This window comes from Nerophis ophidion, linkage group LG21, assembly GCF_033978795.1.
Source record: "Nerophis ophidion isolate RoL-2023_Sa linkage group LG21, RoL_Noph_v1.0, whole genome shotgun sequence".
Taxonomy (NCBI): Eukaryota; Metazoa; Chordata; class Actinopteri; order Syngnathiformes; family Syngnathidae; genus Nerophis; species Nerophis ophidion.
In genome coordinates, this window is record NC_084631.1 from 29,675,833 (window position 1) to 29,693,753 (window position 17,921).

The window sequence follows — 17,921 nt, forward strand, 5'->3', positions numbered from 1 at the left end:
TTAGATTTTTGAAGAATTTACTGGTGAAGACTACCACCTTTTAGGAATACTAATTATAGTAACATTATATTAAATAATAATGATAATAGCAGTAAATTAATAAATAATAGTATTTTTTTTAATTAAGTTAAATTTTATATTTCTATTTTAGTTTACTTTTTGAATACTTTATTTTTCAATACTACCACATTTAATATAATAAAATATGAAATCAAAATACGGTCTTAATATTTTGTTTTTTAATATATGAAAAAAGTCCTGAAAAAAATTGAATGTCACTCTTTTTTGGCTCTTACCACCAATGATAAAATATTTCAAGATAATTTATGCAAACATTTTTTTCAATAAGCCAGAAGGCATGCGTAAAAACTGTATTTTTACAATTTTTTAAAAATCAAAATGGCTTTTCCTCACAACTGCTTTAGATCTTTTCTTGCTGGAAAATGCAGAAGCATTTCTTTTGAACGCTAATAATAATTACAGTAGTGACTAAATAAATAATAGTATATTTTCTAAGTGAGGAGTATGAATTTTTAATTTTTTTTTGTTAGATTTTTGAAGAATTTATCGGTGAAGACTCCCACCTTTTAAAAATACTAATTGTAGTAAAAAAAAAAGTGTGTATATACATTATATTGAATACGAATATTAATAGTAGTAAATTAGTAAATAGTAGTATTTTTATTTGATTAATTCAATTTATTTTTTTTATTTTGGTTTACTTTTTGAGTACTTTATTGGTCAATACAACCACTTTTAATATAGTAAGATATTAAATCATAAATATGGTCTTAATACTTTTTTTCAAATATATGAAAAAAGTGCTTAAAAAAATGAATGTCGCTCTTTTTTGGCTCTTAATACTAATGATAATACATTTGGGGATAATTTGGGCCAACAATGCAAAAAATATAATATTTTTCAATAAGCCAGAAGGCATGCATAAAAACTGCTTTGTTGTTATTTATTTTTTTTAATCAAAATGGCTTTTCCTCGGCACTGATTTTGATCTTTTCTTGCTGGAAAATGCAGAAGCAATCCACCCAAGTTATTACGTTTCTATTGAACGCTAATAATAACAACAGTAGTGATTGAATAATTAATAGTATATTTTCCTAGTGAGGAGTTTGAATTTTTTTTTGTTTTTTTTGTTAGATTTTCGAAGAATTTATTGGTGAAGACTACCACCTTTTAAAAATACTAACTGCAGTAAAAACATGTGTATATACATTATATTGAATACTAATATTAATAGTAGTAAATTAATAAATAATATTATTTTTATTTGATTAATTCAAATTATTTTTTAAAATTTTGGTTTAATTTTGGAATACTTTATTTTTCAATACTACCACTTTTAATATAGTAAAATATTAAATCAAAATATGGTCTTAATAATTTTTTTTAAATATATGAAAAAAGTGCTGAAAAAATTGAATGGCGCTCTTTTTTGGCTCTTACTACTTAATGATAAAACATTTAGGGATAATTTATGCAAACATTCCTTATGAAGAATAAATATATTTCAATAAGCCAGAAGGCATGCATAAAAACTGCAGTTATGATTTTTTTAAACAAAATGGATGTTCTTCCCCTAGTGATTTTGATCTTTTAATAGTATTTTTTATTTGATCAATTTAAAAAATGTTTATTGCCATTTTTTATTTTTTTTTATTTAAATATTTTATTTACTTTTTGCCTACTTTATTTGTCAATACTACCTTTTTTAATATCGTAAAATATTGAATAAAAATATGGTTTTAATAAGTAAAAATATATATATTGAAAAATTTGCTGAAAAACAATTAATCTCGCTCTTTTTTTGCTATTACTACTAATGATAAAAAAAAAAAAGTAAAATATTAAACAATCTACCCTGTTTCCATCCATCCATTTTCTACTGCTTGTCCCCTTCGGGGTCGCTGAAGCCTATTCCAGCTGCATTCGGGTGGAAGGCGGGGTACACCCTTGGACAAGTCTCCACCTCATCGCAGGGCATCCAACCTGTTTGTTCTTTTTGATATAAATTCCTTCCAAATTAAATGGAATAAAATCCAAATAATTCCCATGGAAAGTTTTCCCAGAATTATGCAACCCTTGTCTTAAAGTAGCACGACCTTTGGCTTTTCTTTCTTCAGGCAATAACTTTGGACTCTCACCTGCTCACCTTTTCAGCTCACGCCTGAAGGCAGCATTAATAACTGCCTTTTGAACCTGTTCTCTATTGCTCATGTAGCAGCTTTCATGTAAACAAAAAGAGTCTTTCAGTGCGTTTGTGTATCTTCAAATGTCAATTTTGTCGTCGTCCATGTTCCCAACTGCTCAAAATTGCAGCGAGGCTACAGTTGTGATCAAAATTATTCAACCCCCACACAATTTTGGTGTTTTAGCAAGTTGGACATTTATTCTGTATTTCGTTTATAGTCATATCAAATAAAGATGTGTCAAATAGACAAATGCAACTTAAATTGTAACACTGTATTTTACAAAATACAAAAAAAAGGAAATTTTTCTTAATATCTCATTGACAAAATGATTCAACCCCCTAGTTACATGCATCTTTAGTACTCAGTAGAACAGCCTTTGGCTGTAATGACATCCTTCAAAGGTGATACATAACCGGACACAAGCTTCTTGCAACCATCTACAGGTATTTTAGCCCATTCCTCTTGGGCAAAGGCGTCCAGTTCATTCATATTCTTGGGCTTGCGTGCTGCAACTGCCTTCTTCAAGTCCCACCACAGCTTTTCTATAGGATTTAGGTCTGGCGACTGTGAAGGCCACTCCAGAGTCTTCCAGCGCTTCTTCTGATGTTGATTTGGAGGTATGCTTGGGATCGTTGTCCTGTTGGAAGGTCCAACGTCTCCAAAGCCTCAGTTTTGTCACTGACTTCATGACATTTGCAGCTAATATATCCTGCTAGGAAATAGAAATCATAATGCCTTGAACGCGCTGGAGATTCCCGGTACCTGAGGCAGAGAAACAGCCCCAGAGCATGATTGACCCCCCACCATGCTTAACAGTAGGCAAGGTGTTCTTCTATTTGTAAGCTTCATTTTTTCTCCTCCAGACATAACGTTGATTCATAGGCCCAAAGAGTTCCACTTGTGTCTCATCACTCCATAGACCAGTTTCCCAAAACCTTTGGGGATTGTCCAGATGACTTTTGGCATACTAGAGTCTATTTTTCTTGTGCCTGGTAGTCAGAAGTGGGGTGCGCCTGGGAGTTCTGGCATGGAGGCCTTCATCTCGTAGTGTGCGCCTTATTGACTGGGACGAAACCTGCGTTCCCCCCTCTGCAATGTCCTGTTGTAGTTCCTCAGCTGTTACCCGGGGGTTTTTCACCACTGTACGCTTCAAATACCGGACAGCAGTTGCACACAGCATCCTCTTTCTACCACGCCCAGGTAGTGTTTCCACTGTGCCTTTAGCTTTAAACTTGCGAATTATGTTCCCAACTGTGTCTCTTGGAATGTGTAATGTCTCTGCTATTTTCTTATATCCATATCCTTTCTTATGAAGAGAATTTACCTCCTCTCTTGACTTCTTTGACCACTCCCTGGACTTCACCATGTTGCAAATACATCATTGACCATCTACAAGAAGCTGAGCGTCACAGTCTTTTTCAATCAGTTTAATTGTTGCTCGTTATGGTTCTAATCACATCTACAGGTGTTTTCAATACCTGATTGAAAAGACCTTATTCAAATTCTGTTCTTAAGAGTTATGATCTTCAAGGGGTTGAATAATTTTGTCAATGAGATATTAAGAGAAATGACACTGTTTGGTATGTTACAAAATATTATGTTGTAATTCAAGTTGCATTTGTCTATTTAATGCATCTTTATTTGATATGACTATAAACAAAATACGGAATAAATGTCCTACTTGCTAAAACAGTAATTGTATGGGGGTTGAATAATTTTGATCACAACTGTATTGTTAATAGCCATTTCTTTTTTTTAGCACCTTCTTGGTCAATTTCTGAAGCCAGCAAAGCACAAGCGTCCCAGAATGCAATAGGACAAAACAATTGCTAAACAGACCTTGCACGGAGATGCTTGCAAGGCGAATAACTAAAAAAAGCTGACGTCTGGCAGAGAGAATGCATTTCATGGCAAAAAGTCCGGCGAGAGACGAGAAATGAGAAACGGTCATTTTCTACCCGTGCTTTGTAAATGTTTTCTATGTGCAGTATTTGATATGTAAAACTGGTATTTTTGTGGTTTGTACGCTGCAAACTGGATTACTTACGGTGCACGTCGTTTTTTAAGAAAACACATTTCCCATTCACAAGCCTGTATTTGCATGCCCTTTGACCTCTGGAAGGAAAGTCATTAAAGTTGATTTCAGTCACAAATCAGTGCTTGTGTTTGTCCTTCAAATTAATCATTGAAATCTATTTTTTTTCTTGATCGGGGACAATATTTGTAGCTTCAGTCACTAGAAACACGACACAAGGAAGTCCACAGTAAGCATGTGATTTCTCCCAGCCAACCAGTTTGAAGGAAAACTATGCACTTACAACATTTGGCCGATTTTGATGGCTTGCTGTCGTTCCAGGACTAAGTACCAGGACTGCCAAAGCCGACCCTGGGCTCCAGATCCCAGGTGACATCCCTCGGTCCAGTCCCTATGGTTCGTTTTTAGGAAAACAATAAAGAAATAACCGCAGCACTTATAACACTTAGCCTATTTTGGTGGCTTGTTACCCGGGTAGCTGCTCGTTGTAAAGGCTCCTAAATTGTTCCAGGACTGCCAATCCCCACCCACCGATCCAGATCACTAGATTTAAGGAAAACAAAAATACATTACGCCCAGTGCTCATAACACTTAGCCTATTTTGGTGGCTTTCTACTAGCTGCTCGTTGTAATGGCCCCTATATCCAGGACTGTCAATCCCGACCCGCGGGTCCAGATCCCGAGGAACATCTGTCAGTCCCGTCCAAATGGCTAGTTTTGGGGAAAACAATGATAAAGTATGCCCAGCACTTATAACAGACCATTTTGGTGGCTTGTTATCCTGATAGCTGCTCGCTGTAATGGCCCCTAAGTCGTTCCAGGACTAAATCCCAGGACTGCCGTTCCCGACCCACCGATCCAGATCCCGGGGAACGTCTGTCAGTCCCGTCTACATCACTATAAAATCTGTCCAGTACTTATAACACATGGCCCATTTTGGTGGCTCGTTATCCTGATAGCTGCTCATTGAATCGGCCCCTAAATTATTCCAGGATTAAATCCCAGGACTGCCAAAACCAATCTGCCAATCCAGATCCCAAGGAACGTCTGTCAGTCCCTACCACATGGCTAGTTTTAAGGGAAAAAAATAACATTTACCCACACTTATCCTATTTTGGTGGCTTGTTATCCGTGTAGCTGCTTGTTGCAATAGCCCCGGCCTTAGCCGTTCCAGGAGTAAGTCCCAGGACTGCCAAACCCAATCTGCCAATCCAAATCCCACGGAACGTCTGTCAATCCCGACCAAATAGCTAGTTTTTGGGAAACAATAATAACATTGCCCAGACCTTTTAACAGCCCATTTTGGTGGCTTGTTATCCTGATAGCTGCTCGTTGTAATGGCCCCTAAGTCGTTCCAGGACTAAGTCCCAGGACTGCCAAACCCAATCTGCCAATCCGGATCCCAAGGAACGTCTGTCAGGTCCGTCCACATGACTAGTTTTGAGGAAAACATTAAAACCCATCCTTTGGTGGCTTGTTATCCGTGTAGCTGCTCGTTGTAATGGCACCTAAGTCGTTCCAGGACTAAGTCCCAGAACTGCCAAACCCAATATGCCAATCCAAATCCCACGGAACGTCTGTCAATCCCGACCAAATAGCTAGTTTTGGGGAAAACGATAATACAATTTGCCCAGCACTTTTAACAGCCCATTTTGGTGGCTTGTTATCCTGATAGCTGCTCGTTGTAATGGTCCCTAAATCGTTCCAGGACTAAATCCCAGGACTGCCAATCCCGACCCACCGATCCAGATCCCGGGGAACGTCTGTCAGTCCCGTCTACATCACTAGGTTTAAGGAAAACAATAATACAATCCGTCCAGTACTTATAACACGTGGCCCATTTTGGTGGTTTGTTATCCTGACAGCTGGTTGTTGTATTGGCCCCTAAATTATTCCAGGACTAAATCCCAGGATTGCCAAAACCAATCTGCCAATCCAGATCCCAAGGAACGTCTGTCATGGCTAGTTTTAAGGGAAAAAAATAACATTTACACACACTTATCCTATTTTGGTGGCTTGTTATCCGTGTAGCTGCTTGTTGCAATAGCCCCGGCCTAAGCCTTTCCAGGACTAAGTCCCAGGACTGCCAATCCAAATCCCACGGAACGTCTGTCAATCCCGACCAAATAGCTAGTTTTTGGGAAAACAATAATAACATTTGCCCAGCCCTTTTAACAGCCCATTTTGGTGGCTTGTTATCCTGATAGCTGCTCGTTGTAATGGCCCCTAAATTGTTCCAGGACTAAGTCCCAGGACTGCCAAACCCAATTTGCCAATCTGGATCCCAAGGAACGTCTGTCAGTCCCGTCCACATGACTAGTTTTGAGGAAAACATTAAAACCCATCCTTTGGTGGCTTGTTATCCGTGTAGCTGCTCGTTGTAATGGCGCCTAAGTCATTCCAGGACTAAGTCCCAGAACTCCCAAACCCAATCTGCCAATCCAAATCCCACGGAACGTCTGTCAGTCCCGTCCACATGGTTACTTCAAAGGAAAACAATAAAATCCACCCACACTTAGCCTATTTTGGTGGCTTGTTATCCTGATAGCTGCTTGTTGAAATGGTCCCTAAGATGTTTCAAGACTAAGTCCCAGGACTACCGAACCCGACCCGTAGGTCCAGATCCCAGGGAACGTCTGTCAGTCCCGTCCAAGTGGCTAGTTTTTGGGAACACAGTAATAAAATCTGCCCAGCATTATAACAGCCCATTTTGGTGGCTTGTTACATTTGGAATGCAATTATTTTGATCCTGACAAAGATGTAATGAAATATACTTTTTTTTTTGTTTGTCTTTCATTAAAATTCGTCAATTGGAAAAAAATATAAAGTATGCTTCTTTAAAAAATCTACTGTAAATCAATTTCATCAAAGGTTTTTTTTAATATTATAATCTCCAGCGTAAATTTGTTGCATTTAAATATAAATTTTTAAAACAACACTGATTTTACATTCAAAAAAATAAAATAGGTATTATATAATAATTAAAATATGCACTATATGTATGTATATTCTCCTGAAAAATATATATATTTTTTGGACGTTAAATCCATTTTCTGTGGTTGTTTTTTTTTATTCTAATCTTGAAAAGGTTTGGAAATAAATCCATCTTAATAAAAATTATATTGCCCTGGTAGTTATTATATGTATTTTTTACAACTATAAAAGCATGTCTCTTTTGAAAAAAATATCTACTGTAAAACTATTTTACGGGATAACTTTTTTTTTTTTTTTATGTATTTCTAATTAGATATACAGTATAGGAATAAAATAACATTGTTCTTATTGTATAAAAGTATTATAGATTATTTTTTATCCTTTTCCCAATCTTAACAAAGGTTATTATTAGATGTATTACAATAAAATTTTACAACAGGTTGCAATAAATAGAAAAAAACATACAAAATTGAAGCATTTTTTTTTTCTACTTTGAAACCAATGTGAGATTTGTAATAGTCGTGCTTCTGAAAAATGTAATACGTAACAAAATCGGAAAAAAGTAAATTGTACTGATTTATCATCAATAGTATTTGTATAACTATTACCCCAAAAGGGACAAGCGATATAACGTATAAGCAGGCAACGTATTGTGTTGCCTGCTGTAGCTACTTTTGTCCAGCAGAGGGCAGCAACTACACTTGGGTTTCTCAGTCAGTCAGCAAAGAGGAAATGACGTCAGACAACGAGGTCAATGAGAGTAGAGAAATTGTCGCCAAACTAACAGCTAAAGAGGTAAAAAGCTACTCAATGAAAAACATGTACAAAAAAGACAGTATATATTTTTTTAAGTTGTTATTAACAAAGTTTAAGTATTTTTGGTAAGCCAGGGTTCATAGAGGATTTTGTTGAAGCGCACTGCATTTTCTGGCGAGTTCATTAATTGTTATGCTGCGTCATGCTATTATTGCTTTTAATACTAATCAACCTTCAATATGTTTACCGTCTAAAATGTCATTTACTGTTTTGTCAATTCAATTTATGGTGAAATATTCATTTTAAACCAATCAGATAAAAGATGGACATCCATCCATCCATCCATCTGCGTATCCGAGGTCGGGTCGCGGGGGCGGCAGCCTAAGCAGGGCAGCCCAGACTTACCTCTCCCCAGCCACTTCGTCCAGCTCTTCCCGGGGGATCCTGAGGCGTTCCCAAGCCAGCCGGGAGACATAGTCTTCCCAACGTGTCCTGGGTCTTCCCCGTGGCCCCCTACCGGTTGGACGTGACCTAAACACCTCCCTAGGGAGGCGTTCCGGTGGCATCCTGACCAGATGCCTGAACCTTAAAAGATGAACATTTGAACTAAATAAGAATTTAGCTCAGAGGTGTCCAAAGTGCGGCTTGGGGGCAATTTGTGGCCGCAGCAATTTTTTTTAAATTTTTTTTACATTCTAAAAATACTATCAACAAAAAAAAAAAATACCCCAGTGATAATGTTCTTACAAGAGCAACCAGTGAAATGTAACAAGAGAAAGTTGCAATTTTGACTCATAAAGCTGGTGGGTTTAATCTTAAAATTTCTAATCCAAAAAATACAATAATGAATAAAAATTGATGTTAATCAAGGCTCTAATTAGATCAGATAAAATATTCCACCTTGAGAAGTTTTTATTTGATTGGGGTGGGGGGGGGGGGATATTGCAATGTTTGTGTGTTTACCAAATTAAAATAAAGTATTCCTTGACAAAAAAAACTGCATAAAACAACACTAAAAATAATTAAAAATATATAATGGAGGGATGAATCTGAAAGTTGTAAAGATGTGTTAAAATTAAAAAAATAAAATAAAAAGTATAACTTATTTTTAACACTTTAATGACCGCCAGTAGTTTTAGTAGCATTTTTTTTTTTAAACTGATAATGAACCAAAATCAATCGATGGTTATGAATTATTGACCTTTTTAAGGTTCTATTACTTCACATCAAATAATCCAACTGGGAAAATGTTTTGCTATAAAAAATCAGTTTTTTCTTTCACAAAAAGGGCATAAAAGATTGAATAATCCATCCATTTTCTACCGCTTATTCCCTTTTGGGGTCTCTCAGCTACAATCAGGCGGAAGGCGGTGTACACCCTGGACAAGTCGCCACCTCATCACAGGGCCAACACAACACTCACATTCACACACTAGGGCCAATTTAGTGTTGCCAATCAGAATTTTCATGTATATATATTTTTTAACTTTATAACGACAGATACCGTAAACCTGAGGTTGATCTCGACATTTTACTGTTGAGAAGGACAAGCGGTAGGAAATAGATGGATGGATAATTACGATATCCCACCGGGTGTGAGTTTTCCTTTCCCTTATGTGGGCCTACCGAGGATGTCGTAGTGGTTTGTGTTGTGGTTTGTACAGCCCTTTGAGACACTAGTGATTTAGGGCTATATAAGTAAACATTGATTGATTGATTTATTGTATAAGTTTTGAAAATTCAAAATATCAAAATGGCCCCCACATGCTTTGATTTTTCAGTCTGCGGCCCTCAGTGGAAAACTTTTGGACACCCCTGATTTAGATGATAGACAAAAAAAATGTGCACGTTTCTGTGTGGTTTTGTGTCATAGTCTTTTGCAAAAATGTTAAATTCCTAGCAGTTTTCAAAAAGTTCATGTAAAAAACATTGACGTTCCAGATGAATATTGTAGTTTGATAGACAAAGATCGACACTACTTGTGCAGGTTGGTGTTTTGTAAACCTGACGAATTGAGGCCATCTGAAGGGAACATCGCTGATGGACGTGGGACGCGAGGACAGAGGACATCGCAAGTCTTCTCATCACACAGATAAGCTTGAAATTTCATCTCCTTCCCTAAAACCACACTAACTGCCAGTTCAGCGGCGGCGTTTTTACATAAAGTAACACAAGTAAAACCCCAAATTGCCCTTGGGCAAGACGCTTCACCCATAGAGTATTCCTGGCAAAATAAACGTAATTATAATAATAATAAATATAAATTGTGTTCTGGTTTTATCATTTCAATTCGAAGGCTGAAACATGCACAAGCTCCCATGCATGAAGAATGTCAAAAAAAAGGACATTGAAGGAATTAAAAGAGTGTTTTGTATTAGTAAATACATGCTCGAAGTTTGTTCTTTAAAATTAAGAATGTTTAATTTCCCTGGATTAAATTCATGGAAAAACACCTGCACATTTTCCACTCTAACGTTTGCTATATATACTGTACATGCTGGAATAAAATATAAATAAATAGCTCTTTAAAAAAATGTACTGGAAAACCATTTTATGGAATTAACATTTTTAATGTCAATATTTTATACCTGAGATGATTGTGATAAATATTTTGAAACAGAATTATATAATGCTCATTTTTAAATACGAAATAAATGAATGAAAATATATATCATTGAATTCTTCTTCTTAAATAAATACTTACTTTTCTACATGTAAATATTCCAAATCCTAAACAGGTTTGGAAATATATACATTGAAAGAAAAGTATACTGCAGTGATATATTTATTATTGTTATTATACATTTAAAAAGGTAAAAACTTGTCTGTCTAAAACAAATCTAATGTAAAACCATTTTATGGGATTACCATGTTTCATGTAATCATTTTAATCCTGACAAGGTTGTAATAAGATAATGCAATATTTTTAAAAAAATACCATACACAGATTTTGTATTATTATTCAGAATTTAAAAAGAGTATAAAGGTATGTATTGAAAAAAAAGTTACCATATAGGACGCACTGCCGATGAATGGTCTATTTTCGATATTTTTTCATTTATATGGCACACTGGATTATAGGGTTTAAAGGAATGTAAAACACTTACTTGTGGTCTACATAACTTGTATTGGTGGTTCTTTGGTCAAAATGTTGCATAGATGATGTTTTACAGATCATCTTCAAGCTGCTTTCTGACAGTCGCTTCAGGGTGCGCCGTTTTGTGGGTGCTCTTATTTACGTGGCTCACCTTCAACAGCCTCTTCTCCCCGTCATCTTTGTTGTGGCGGTGTAGCGTGCAAGGACGGGAGTGGAAGAAGTGTCAAAAGATGGCGCTAACTGTTTTAATGACATTCAGAATTTACTTCAATCAATAACTGAGCAGCATCTCCTCATCCGTGGCTCAAGGCCGGAAATGTGTCCTGTGAAAAACAGTCCGACCGGATTGCTCTAATAACTAATGTTCCTTGGGTGAATAATGTATACTCACTACACCGGTATGTTTTAGTGCTTTCATGGCAAATTTACTGACGGATATAAGTTAGAACTTTACACTACATTATATTAGACATGGCAACAGCAGAGGATCAATGTCCCATACTAAAAGACAGAGAAAAAGAAGAAGCTTATCAACTACGGCGTAGGCACGGACTACAAAGACGGACTGTACCCGCGCACATTTTCAGGACTTATGCAGATCCCAAATACAGATCAGCAGGTACCAGAAGGTAAGAAAAGTTGCTTTTGCATAATATTGCGAAACAAAACGCCAGATAATATGTCTTACCTTATATACACACCATAATAATACTCGTTTGTTGAAGCACAGTAGAATCCATCAAGCGGTGCAGCTTCATAGCTTACCAAAGTCGTACTAAAACATTTTGATAGATTTTTGAGCGTCGTGTGTAATGTTCTATATTTTCAATGGAACATATAACATTTTGGTGTTGTTTACTTGAGTCATATTGCAGTCTACCCGTATCTCTTATGTGTGACAGCCATCCTATTGCAGTCTACACGTGTCTTTTATGTGTGACTGCCATCTACTTGTCACACCTATCATTTCACCATGTATCAAATAAAATAGCTTCGGTGTTGGTAAGCACAATCAAAATTATTCCATACATTAGGCGCACCGGGTTATAAGGTGCGCTGTCGAGTTTTGAGAAACTGAAAGGATTTTAGGAGCGCATTATAGTCTGAAAAATATGGTATATAGCGCTTAAAAAAGTCTACTGGATGTTTTATACCTGAGATGATTGTGATAAATATTTTAAATTAAAAGTATACAACCCTGATTTTAAATGACAGTGAATGATAATACATATTATTGAAGTATTCTCTTATGTGTGACAGCCATCCTATTGCAGTCTACACATATATTTTATGTGTGACTCCCATCTACTGGTCACACTTATCATTTCACCATGTACCAAATAAAATAGCTTCGGTGTTGGTAAGCACAAACAAAATTATTCCATACATTAGGCGCACCGGGTTATAAGGCGCGCTGTCGAGTTTTGAGAAACTGAAATGATTTTAAGAGCACCTTATAGTCTGAAAAATATGGTATATAGCTCTTAAAAAAGTCTACTGGATGTTTTATACCTGAGATGATTGTGATACATATTTTAAATTAAAAGTATATAACCCAGATTTTAAATTACAATGAATGAATGATAATATATATTATTTAAGTATTCTTCTTAAAGAAAGACTTATTTTTCTACATGTAATAGTCCAAATCCTGAAAAATTTTGTAAATAAATATGTTGGAAGAAAAGTATATTTCAGTGATATTTTTTTAATTATTATTATGCATTTAAAAAAGGTATAAAAATGTCTTTCTAAAGATTTTTTTAATGTAAAAGAATTTCATAGGGGTTACCATGTTGCATGTAATTATTTTAATCCTGACAAGGTTGTAATAAGATATGCGATATTTAAAAAAAAAAAATACAATACACAGATTTTAACTTATTATTGTGAATATAAAAAAAGAGTATAAAAGTATGTATTGAAAAAAAAAATATTGGGAATACATTTTATGAGAGTCACATTTTGTAATGTGATAATCGCAATCTTAATTAGATTTTAACTAAATATATTGAAATTAAAATGTATAACATTAATTTTACATTACAATAAATAATAACATAAATTATAATATGTACAATCAAATATTTTTCCTTTTGTACTCTTTAACCATTTTTTGCAATGGAAATGTTTAAAAATCCTAATTCTGATAATGTTGTAATTAATCACATAAATATGCATCTTAAAAATTATTAGATTAAAATGTATTTAATTTGTTATTATTATTTAATTATTCACAATTGAATTGGATGTCCTAATCCTGAAAGGAATATTACAATTATAATAATATGTTTCCTAATAAAGAAGGAAAACAATACAAAACTACTAACTTTATAAACGGAGTCGTCATATATTCGGATCAAGGCGTATATTTTGATTGTGAAATATCCAAATTCATGTCAATCTGACCCAACGCATATATTTTGATATATATATATATATATATATATATATATATATATATATATATATGTGTTTGTGTGTGTGTATATATATATATGTGTTTGTGTGTATATATATATGTGTTTGTATGTATATATATATATATTTATATATATGTATTTACGTGTATGTATGTGTATGTATATGTATATATGTATGTGTATATATATATATATATATATATGTATATATATATATATATGTATATGTATGTAAGTATATATATGTATTAGTGTTGGGGTTTGTCTCTGTGCGATATGAAAAAATTACTATATCGTGATATTGGAGTATACATTCTCACGCAGTTGCTTTTGGCTGCTGGCATTACACTACAGGCTCTTCTCCCTCCTGTCTCTCCTTCTCACAGACAGCAAGCGCACCTTTTTACATATGTCACATACTGTCACGTCATACGTCACATACGCATACGCCCTCATGGAGCAGAGAGGTAGCAGCATGGGTAACGTTAGCTGTGATACTAGTGGAGCCGTGCGAGTGGTAATACAAGAGAAAGAAAGTGCGAATCTGGTAACAATTGGAGGAACAATTCATTCCCAAGAAAAACAGCCGGGGGTCCATCGTCTGGCGGTGGTTTGGCTTCAAGTGGGAAGATGTCGAACAGACAACCCTAATTTGTCAAGTGTGTTGCTAAAGCGTTGCTACAAGAAGTAGCATTACTGCTAATATGTAGCATCATTTGAAAAGTCACATGCTAGAGAATGAAGAGTGCTTACTCCGCATTTTCAATCCGGTTTCAGGCAAGAAATCTGCATTCAAAGGACTCCGGCTTATTAGTGATTCCCAAAGCCCAAAAAAAGTCTGCGGGCTATAGAGCTTTTTCATTTCGGGCTCCAGTACTCTGGAATGCCCTCCCGGTAACAGTTCGAGATGCCACCTCAGTAAAAGCATTTAAGTCTCACCTTAAAACTCATTTGTATACTCTAGCTTTTAAATAGACTCCCTTTTTAGACCAGTTGATCTGCCGTTTCTTTTGTTTTTCTCCTATGTCCCACTCTCCCTTGTGGAGGGGGTCCGGTCCGATCCGGTGGCCATGTACTGCTTGCCTGTGTATCGGCTGGGGACATCTCCGCGCTGCTGATCCGCCTCCGCTTGGGATGGTTTCCTGCTGGCTCCGCTGTGAACGGGACTCTCACTGCTGTGTTGGATCCGCTTTGGACTGGACTCTCGCGACTGTGTTGGATCCATTATGGATTGAACTTTCTCAGTATCATGTTAGACCCGCTCGACATCCATTGCTTACTTCCTCTCCAAGGTTCTCATAGTCATCATTGTCACCGACGTCCCACTGGGTCATTATTGTCACCGATGTCCCACTGGGTGTGAGTTTTCCTTGCCCTTATGTGGGCCTACCGAGGATGTCGTAGTGGTTTGTGCAGCCCTTTGAGACGCTAATGATTTAGGGCTATATAAGTAAACATTGATTGATTGATTGATTGATTTCAACATCTACATTCGATACCACACGCCCTCAAAGTCATGCACAAAAGTTCACTTTATTTGTTTTTAACTATCGTAGTGGTGTTTAGTACCAAAAGTGCACTTTAATTTAGTGTTGTTTTGATATGCCATCTTAGTGACATCATGCACAAAAGTGCACTAATAGCTTGTTTTAAAATGTCTCTGACAATCTTGTACTTTCTGTTTTGGAAATGACATGAATGTTTGTGCCACTGCTTACTAACTGTTTAATAAATACAGTTTTGGTCAATTGACTTGGTTGCGTTTTCCTGCTCTGCATGAAAGTTAAAAATGAGCATATATTAATGCAGTACGAACAAGAATGTTTTAATGTAGACACATAGAATCATCATACTTGTGTGATTATATGTATCAAGTGTTAATTAAAGGCTAAGGCAAAATATTGAGATATATATCCTTTATTGCGATATGGCCAAAAATATCGAGATATTAAAAAAGGCTATATCGCCCAGCCCTAATATGTATGTATATAGGTGGATATATGTATGGATATATATATATATATATATATATATATATATATATATATATATATATATATATATATATATATATATATATATGTATGTATGTGTGTATATATGTATACATATGTGTATATTTATATATATGTATTTATGTATACAAAATATATATACATACATACATGTATATATACATACATATGTATATCGATATATATGTATATATATATATATATATATATATATACATACATACATGTATATATACATATGTATATTGATATATATGTATATATATATATATATATATATATATATATATATATATATACATATACATACATACTTGTATATATACACACATATGTGTGTGTGTATTTATGTGTAGGTTTTTTTTTTGTAGTTTGGCTGGGGGTGAGACTTGGCCGAACTATAAAAAAAAAAATAAATAAATAAAATAAAAATAAAAAATATATATATATCCATCCATCCATCTTCTTCCGCTTATCCGAGGTCGGGTCGCGGGGGCAGCAGCCCAAGCAGGGAAGCCCAGACTTCCCTCTCCCCAGCCACTTCATCTAGCTCTTCCCGAGGGATCCCGAGGGGTTCCCAGGCCAGCCGGGAGACATAGTCTTCCCAACGTGTCCTGGGTCTTCCCCGTGGCCTCCTACCAGTTGGAAGTGCCCTAAACACCTCCCTCGGGAGGCGTTCGGGTGGCATCCTGACCAGATGCCCGAACCACCTCATCCGGCTCCTCTCGATGTGGAGGAGCAGCGGCTTTACTTAGAGTTCCTCCCGGATGACAGAGCTTCTCACCTTATCTCTAAGGGAGAGCCCCGCCACACGGCGGAGGAAACTCATTTCGGCCGCTTGTACCCGTGATCTTATCCTTTCGGTCATGACCCAAAGCTCATGACCATAGGTGAGGATGGGAACGTAGATCGACCGGTAAATTGAGAGCTTTGCCTTCCGGTTCAGCTCCTTCTTCACCACAACGGATCGGTACAACGTCCGCATTACTGAAGACGCCGCACCGATCCGCCTGTCAATCTCACGATCCACTCTTCCCCCACTCGTGAACAAGACTCCTAGGTACTTGAACTCCTCCACTTGGGGCAGGGTCTCCTCCCCAACCCGGAAATGGCACTCCACCCTTTTCCGGGAGAGAACCATGGACTCGGATTTGGAGGTGCTGATTCTCATTCCGGCCGCTTCACACTCGGCTGCAAACCGATCCAGTGAGAGCTGAAGATCCCGGCCAGATGAAGCCAACAGGACCACATCGTCTGCAAAAAGCAGAGACCAAATCCCGCGGCCACCAAACCGGAACCCCTCAATGCCTTGACTGCGCCTAGAAATTCTGTCCATAAAAGTTATGAACAGAATCGGTGACAAAGGGCAGCCTTGGCGGAGTCCAACCCTCACTGGAAACGTGTCCAACTTACTGCCAGCAATGCGGACCAAGCTCTGACACTGATCGTACAGGGATCGGACTGCCACAATAAGACAGTCCGATACCCCATACTCTCTGAGCACTCCCCACAGGACTTCCCGAGGCGGTCGAATGCCTTCTCCAAGTCCACAAAGCACATGTAGACTGGTTGGGCAAACTCCCATGCACCCTCAAGAACCCTGCCGAGAGTATAGAGCTGGTCCACAGTTCCACGACCAGGACGAAAACCACACTGTTCCTCCTGAATCCGAGGTTCGACTATCCCGCGTAGCCTCCTCTCCAGTACACCTGAATAAACCTTACCGGGAAGGCTGAGGAGTGTGATCCCACGATAGTTGGAACACACCCTCCGGTCCGCCTTCTTAAAGAGAGGGGCCACCACCCCGGTCTGCCAATCCAGAGGTACCGCCCCCGATGTCCACGCGATGCTGCAGAGTCTTGTCAACCAAGACAGCCCCACAGCATCCAGAGCCTTAAGGAACTCCGGGCGGATCTCATCCACCCCTGGGGCCTTGCCACCGAGGAGCTTTTTAACTACCTCAGCAACCTCAGCCCCAGAAATAGGAGAGTCCACCACAGATTCCCCAGGCACTGCTTCCTCATAGGAAGACGTGTTGGTGGGATTGAGGAGGTCTTTGAAGTATTCCTTCCACCTATCCACAACATCCGCAGTTGAGGTCAGCAGAACACCATCCGCACCATACATGGTGTTGACAGTGCACTGCTTCCCCTTCCTGAGGCGGCGGATGGTGGTCCAGAATCGCTTCGAAGCCATCCGGAAGTCATTTTCCATGGCTTCCCCAAACTCTTCCTATGTCCGAGTTTTTGCCTCTGCGACCGCTGAAGCTGCACACCGCTTGGCCTGTCGGTACCTGTCCACTGCCTCTGGAGTCCTATGAGCCAAAAGAACCCGATAGGACTCCTTCTTCAGCTTGACGGAATCCCTCACCGCTGGTTTCCACCAGCGGGTTCTAGGATTACCGCCACGACAAGCACCAACTACCTTGCGGCCACAGCTCCGATCAGCCGCCTC

General features: G+C 37.5%; 1 protein-coding gene across 1 annotated transcript in view; it reads left to right on the forward strand.

Moving 5' to 3' along the window:
• Nucleotides 1-10,560, forward strand: part of rims3 (regulating synaptic membrane exocytosis 3) — a 96,087-nt gene extending 85,527 nt beyond the window's left edge. Inside the window, exon 8 of the mRNA XM_061881472.1 lies at nucleotides 9,920-10,560. Within this exon, the coding sequence (XP_061737456.1) occupies nucleotides 9,920-9,934 (15 nt within the window). The 3' untranslated portion in view covers nucleotides 9,935-10,560. The remainder of the gene's footprint in view (nucleotides 1-9,919) is intronic.
• The last annotated feature ends 7,361 nt before the right edge of the window (nucleotides 10,561-17,921 follow it).